This window comes from Metopolophium dirhodum, chromosome 1 (genome assembly GCF_019925205.1).
Source record: "Metopolophium dirhodum isolate CAU chromosome 1, ASM1992520v1, whole genome shotgun sequence".
NCBI lineage: Eukaryota > Metazoa > Arthropoda > Insecta > Hemiptera > Aphididae > Metopolophium > Metopolophium dirhodum.
Window position 1 is genome coordinate 157,583,350 of NC_083560.1, and position 6,462 is coordinate 157,589,811.

General features: G+C 45.4%; 2 protein-coding genes across 2 annotated transcripts; both read right to left on the reverse strand.

Moving 5' to 3' along the window:
- Nucleotides 1–356: 356 nt before the first annotated feature.
- LOC132933446 (uncharacterized) lies at nt 357–2,576 on the reverse strand. The gene has a single exon (XM_060999727.1). The coding sequence runs from the start codon at nt 2,574–2,576 to the stop codon at nt 357–359; it is 2,220 nt and encodes a 739-aa protein (XP_060855710.1).
- Nucleotides 2,577–2,598: 22 nt separating this feature from the next.
- LOC132933448 (uncharacterized) lies at nt 2,599–5,621 on the reverse strand. Its single transcript, XM_060999728.1, has 2 exons — nt 2,704–5,621; nt 2,599–2,662 (listed from the first exon to the last, which is right to left on the reverse strand). Exons 1-2 carry the CDS (start codon nt 5,619–5,621, stop codon nt 2,599–2,601), a joined length of 2,982 nt encoding a protein of 993 aa, XP_060855711.1.
- Nucleotides 5,622–6,462: the final 841 nt, after the last annotated feature.

Here is a 6,462-nt window from a genome sequence, read left to right on the forward strand (position 1 = left end):
TTGTAAAGAACACGAACATCACATTAACAAAAAGAACGCTGCAATAGCGGGACAATAAAAAATTTGACGAGAGAAAAAAAGCACACAAAAAAAGATATGACAACAAGGGCGTTGGCCGCAATAAATGATAATAAGAAAAACACAATAAAGATTAAGATAATACAACTAAAACAAAGAAGATAAATATGGTGATTTTAATAATCAATAATAATAATAATACACAAGGAATATATAATAGGGTGAAGAGATGAGTGGAAGGTGGGACTGACCGATAAGACACTCGTGCCGTCGTGCTCATTAGCATATCGCTGATGGTCATTGTCAGCGCCAACATCACCGCCCACTTTGAAGGAACTTCAACAAGAAGGCACTGGACACAACTTGACAGCTGGCCGAGTTAGAACTCCAGACGACGTGTGGACAGTAGCAACGCGTGACACCCCGTCTGCACCAGGGTGGAGGTCCGTGATACGTCCGTATCGCCAATACAGCGGATGCGAGGGTTCCTTTATTAGGACAAGGTCTCCAACATTCAACTGCTTTCCATCATCAGACCATTTTGTTCGCAGCTGGAGAGTAGACAAATATTCATTTTTCCATCTGGTCCAGAAGTACCGGTGGAGATCAGTAACTAAGCGCCAACGCTGCATTTTTGAGAGTGGTACGTTTTCCAAACAAGGGTCCGGAAGAGATGTCGATGGGACCAGCGTTAAAAAATGGCTTGGCGTCAAAGCTTCTAAATCTTTGGGATCATTGCTAAGGGCACACAAAGGCCGTGAATTTAGAGTGGCTTCAATTTTTGTCAACAAAGTGATTAGTTCTTCACTTGTGAGTCTATGGGTTCCAATGGATCGAAAAATTAACGACTTAGTCGACTTTACTCCAGCTTCCCAGAGTCCTCCAAAGTGAGGAGAAGACGGAGGATTGAATAACCAAGTAATTTGGTCCTTGGACAAATGATTTCGTACACTGTGTTGATAGGTTTCTGATGCGATGAAGTTATGTAGCGGGCTTAAAATATTCGCGGCACCAACGAAATTAGTACCACAATCACTATGGATCTCTTTGATCGGTCCACGACGAGCAGCAAAACGAGTGAACGCTAGGAGGAAAGTTTCCGTTGACAGGTCAGAACTGAGCTCGATGTGCAATGCCTTGGTTACGGTACAGACGAATAAACAAATGTAGGCAGAGCTCCTGGATGATGCGCGACCACGGGATCCTTTGATAGATATCGGGCCAGCATAATCAACGCCTGAGATAGCAAATGGTTTTATCTGTTGTACTCTGTATTTAGGAAGAGCAGCCATTTTTGGTTGAACCGTTTGAGGTCTAGTGCGAAAGCATGGAAGACATAATCGCAGCCGGGACCTAATAGCCTGCCTCCCTGACAGTATCCAAAACTCACGCTGTAAATGTGATTGGAGGGTCATGGCTCCTGGATGGCTTAATGCACAATGGTTGTGATCAATTATTAGATCAGTTAAACGATGACGGGACGGCAACAAAGCAGGATGCTTGTGAACGTATGGAATTTCTGCGTTGCGAAGCCGACCGCCCACTCTGAGAACACCAACTGGGTCAATAAACAGGTCTAAACGTCGGAGAGATTTTGAGCAGGGAAGACCGTTTGACAGAGCTGCAATTTCGACGGCAAACGTTTGACGTTGGACTAAGTAGACCAAGGCAGAGAGAGCACGAGTGATCTCTGTCGCATTTATAATGTTGCTAATTGGAGCGTCAGAACGGGGCTTGGAAAAACGAAAACAGTAAGCGATTACGCGAAGGATCTTCTGCAGAGATGACATGCGATTTAACAAATTGATTATCGGAATGTCTACAGTGACGGTGAGCACAGTAGGTACTCGAGCTTCCCTTGAGGGGGGCCCAGTGAAATCTTCAAGTTTGGTTAACAGTAATTTTGGCCATTTGTCTGGAGGACTCAGTAAAAATGATGGACCAGTCCACCACAGTGAGTGGTTGAGGAGCTCGGAAGGAAACAATCCGCGCGATGCGCAATCGACTGGATTCTCCTTCGTGGGAACATGGCGCCAAATTGCAGGTGTGGTTAAATCGTGGATCAGACTGGTTCGATTCGCGATGAATGTGGCCCATCGATGAGGGGAAGACCTAATCCAAACGAGAGCTGTGGTGGAATCAGTCCAGGAGTGGAGTTCGTCAATAGTTATGCGATTAGTGTAGGAGTCAGCAACCAATCGGAGGAGTTTCGAAGCCAATACGGCACCACACAGTTCCAGACGGGGAATTGTGGACCGCTTGAGAGGGGCTACTTTTGACTTTCCTGTTATGAGATGACAATACACTGACGTGACTGTCTCTACACGGAGATATACTGCCGCGGCATAACCTTTTTCAGAGCTATCAGAAAAGGCATGGAGTTGTACAGAAATAGCATGATCATAGGTAATACGACGAGGAATACTAATGGTTTCAATTAGCTGCAGTTCAGACTGATATCGGGCCCATAGGGAGGCAATGTCAGAGGGAACTGGGTCATCCCAGTTGATACCGGAGGTCCACAGCTGTTGCATGACGTGTTTTGTGAAAAAGGTCATGGGTGACAACAGTCCTAACGGATCAAAGACACGAGCAATGTCGGACAGAACAGATCGTTTTGTCGGTTGAGTCATCGATGGCTGAGCTTTAAAGGAAAAAGTGTCAGCAGATGGGTCCCATTTTAACCCTAATACTTTCAAATCAGAGAGTTCGTCACTGTCGAACAAGACTGAGACGGACATTGCACGAGATTCTGGTGGGACCATTTGTAGAAGTTGTACATTGTTGCTGGCCCACTTGCGGAGCTCAAATTGAGCGAGTGCACAAAGGTTTATCAATTGGTCTTGACAGTTGAGAGCGTCTTCTTCTGAGTTTGCACCAGTTAAAATATCGTCGACAAAAGTGTCATTGAGTAAAACGTCAGCGGCCACCGGCCACCTAGCACCGTCCAGTGTAGCAAGATGACGAATAGTTCGCAGAGCTTGAAAAGGTGCTGCTGACGTTCCATACGTAACTGTACAGAGCCGATATTCATCAATTGGAGACGAGGGTGAAAATCTCCACAGGATTCTCAAATAGTCTCGATCTGAAGGTTGAACTAGGATTTGGCGGTACATCTGTTTTATGTCAGCCATAAACAGGTACTTCCAGAGACGAGAGCGGAGCAATACAACTTGAATATCTGGTTGCAACTTTGGACCAGTATACATACTCTCATTCAGAGAGGCTCCGGTTGAAGTACGGGCTGAAGCATTGAATACAACACGCAATTTTGTTGTCTTGCTGTCAGGTTTTATGACACAATGGTGTGGTATATAGTAATTCAGTGGATTGTCGCGTTCAGACACTGGCACAAGTTCCATGTGACCACTTGACAAGTAATCCTGCATAAAGTCTATGTACTGTTTTCGAAGATCAGGTTGTCGACTTAGTCGAAGCTCAAGGGCCTTGTAGCGTTGATGAGCATGAGTCTTAGAATCACCTAACACAGGAGACGGTGTTCGAAACGGAAGTGTAACCATAAAACGACCTGAACTAAGACGAGTAGTGGTTGAGACGTAGATCTCTTCTGCAACTTTGTCATCGGGACTTAAGTGATGAACTACAGGTAGCTCTTCCAACTCCCAAAACTTTCTTAAGGTTGCATCAAGGTTGCTGGATGTTGACACACACATTGTGGCCAGTGAAACAGGGGGAGCTGTGGTGGTCGGCCCAAACAAAACCCAACCGAAAATTGTTTTTAACGCAGTAGGCTCGCCTGCACTACCCGAAATGAGACTGTCGCATAATATGGACGGTAGAATGTCGGCGCCCAACAGCAAGTCTATGTCACCAGGAATGTGATATGACGGATCTGCTAAGGGCAAATGGTGAATATGTGTCCATTGACCAGGTGTGAACGAGATTTGCGGGGTTTTTCCTGTGATCTGTGGTACAATCAAAGCGTCAATACTTAGGCTGGGTGTTTGTTTGCCGTGAGGAGTCACAATGACAACGGATGATCCACAAACAGGAGTAGCAGTAGTGTTAGCAAACGTGGTTATACTCACAGGTGAACGTCGGCGATTGAGCATAAGAATGTCAGCCGATTTGCCCGTGATAAAGCTGGCTTGAGAGCCACTGTCTAATAGGGCTCTAAACGAATGACGATGACCATCGGTACCACAAATGTCCAGAAGCACAGTTGATAATAATACCACTTTCTGGGGGTTATCTTTTACAACTAACGAGACCGTGCGGGTAGGATCACCTGACTGGACCACCATGGAACTACTTGGTGGTGTACTCGTGGCTGGACTTGATTCAAAGTGTAACAAGGTATGGTGAGAACGATTGCACGATTGACACTTGAATTTCGAAGGGCACGCAGCGGACGAGTGTCCACAGCCGAGACAGTTGATGCAGAGACGATGGGTTTTTGCCAGCTGAAAACGATCGTTTGGGCCTTTACTAAGGAACAATTTACATTGTCGAATCGAATGAGGCTTTTTGCAAATTTGGCAGTTACTGATAGCAGGTGACCGATGACCTGATTCAGTGGATAACGCCGCACTGGCGGTCAACACTTTTGGTCCATAAGTGGGACGAGAGTGTGTAGTATATACCTTTTTTGACTGTTTTGGTTGGGAAGTACTAGATTGTAAAGTCGTTGAATAATTTCCTGCACGAGCTTCGGCTGACCGTACATGGCTCCTTAAAAATTCTACAAAGTCACTCGTGGCTGGTTGATGGCGATCTCCAACAGTAAGTTCCCAACGAGAGCGAAGATCATAATCTAGATGATTTTCAAAGATATGAACAAGAATCGGACTCCATTGGCGAGTAACAAAATCTAAATTATCTAGGGCCGCAGTGTGTTCAAGAATGGTCGTGAGAAGAGTTTTTATGGAAGCCGCGTCGTTACAATTGACTGTGTGGGGTGCTAGGAGGGCGTCCAGATGAATTCGAGCCAAATCACGCTTGTTCCCATAACGAGCACGCAACACTTCCCAAGCTTTGTTATAGTTTGCGGACGTCAAAGGGAGATGTGAAACCAACGATAGAGCTTCACCTTGCAGAGAGGTCTTTAATATTTCAAATCGCTCAACATCGGGAAGATCAGGAGCGTGGGACAAAATTGATTTAAAGAGATCTTCGAAACCTTGCCATTCAATAAGCACTCCAGAAAACGTAGGAAAGCTCCGTTTGGGCAGTTGATAATGTGACAAATTACTGGAGCCTGTTGTTTGGTTAACTGACAACTGAGCTGAGGATGTATCCATGCCGGGAGATAATGAAATATGATACACATCAGCAAAAGCAGCAAGTTCATAGTACAAATTGTCAAAATCGGCACTGAGGCTTAGACTCTCTTTATTATCTACGACTTCCATGGGGGCTAACTTTTTACTAACAGAAGATTCCATGACTTGGAAATCGTCTTCAGCAATTCGACGAATGTCATTTAATTCAGACAGCATCTTAGCTACTTTAGCATGTTTGCCCGCATTAGAACGATCGGCTTTATATTCACCGGCTGCAGCGACAAATGAAGTGATTTTTGCAATTGCACGGACAACCCGTGCTTTTGCCTCTGCATAAGTTACTGAAGGAGGAGTGACCATTTTTTACAACAAGTTACGGAGTTTGTAATTAGAATAAATCAACACAGGGTGTTGATCGTATGAATTTATTTTGAACGCAACTACAGCATTACGGACAGGTAATGACAATTTTTCTCTGTCACTGTTTACAAACGACGAATTCAAGCAGAACTTGAGCACCACACTAGTCGCAGTTTGTTAGTACATCCGGCCCAAAGGACCAAAAATATGTGTACGCCAAGACAGCTGACGCAGCACATTCCCGAAGGACCACTCGACGAACAGTCGAGACCAAAAAAAAATTGGTTTGGATTGCTTATGTCGCCTTTTATAAATTGGGTAGGCAACCTAATATGCACGACGACAACGATGACCTCAGATTAGGAAAGGGACGTGAGGTGTTGAGGAGAACAAGATTTTAGAGTTTAGTTATTGGGGGGGGGGGGGGGGGTCTCCGTAGTCGGTTAGGACAGGTGCAATGACCACGGAGCTCACATGAGTTGGCTAAACCTTAATGACTAAGCTTAAACTAAAAGTCTTGACGTGGACCCGGACAGCCTGCCCACATTGGAGACACCCGTTGAATGCGGATTCCGAAGACCTGGGCGGCCTCTCACACACTACGGCGAGTGCTGGCGGACTTACGCGGGAGGAGCTGGCACTTGGTGACGGTGAGGCACACAGTGGGCGCACAAGCCGTCGGATCAGGTGACCCACGGATGGCAATAATATAATTAAGATATATAAATTTATAACTCACGGTTTGAATGGTAATAATTTGGCCGTTTATTTTAAACAATAATAATGAGCAGGTGCAGTGACGGATTTCAGTAGCGTCGCAAGTAACACCGCAGTAATAATA

Coding starts and splice junctions, on each gene's coding strand:
- LOC132933446 (XM_060999727.1), bottom strand. CDS start 2,576: ATGACCTTTTTCACAAAACACGTCATGCAACAGCTGTGGACCTCCGGT.
- LOC132933448 (XM_060999728.1), bottom strand. CDS start 5,621: ATGGTCACTCCTCCTTCAGTAACTTATGCAGAGGCAAAAGCACGGGTT. Junction 2,663..2,703: donor TCTGATTTGAAAGTATTAGG/GTTAAAATGGGA, acceptor TTTCCTTTAAAG/CTCAGCCATCGATGACTCAA.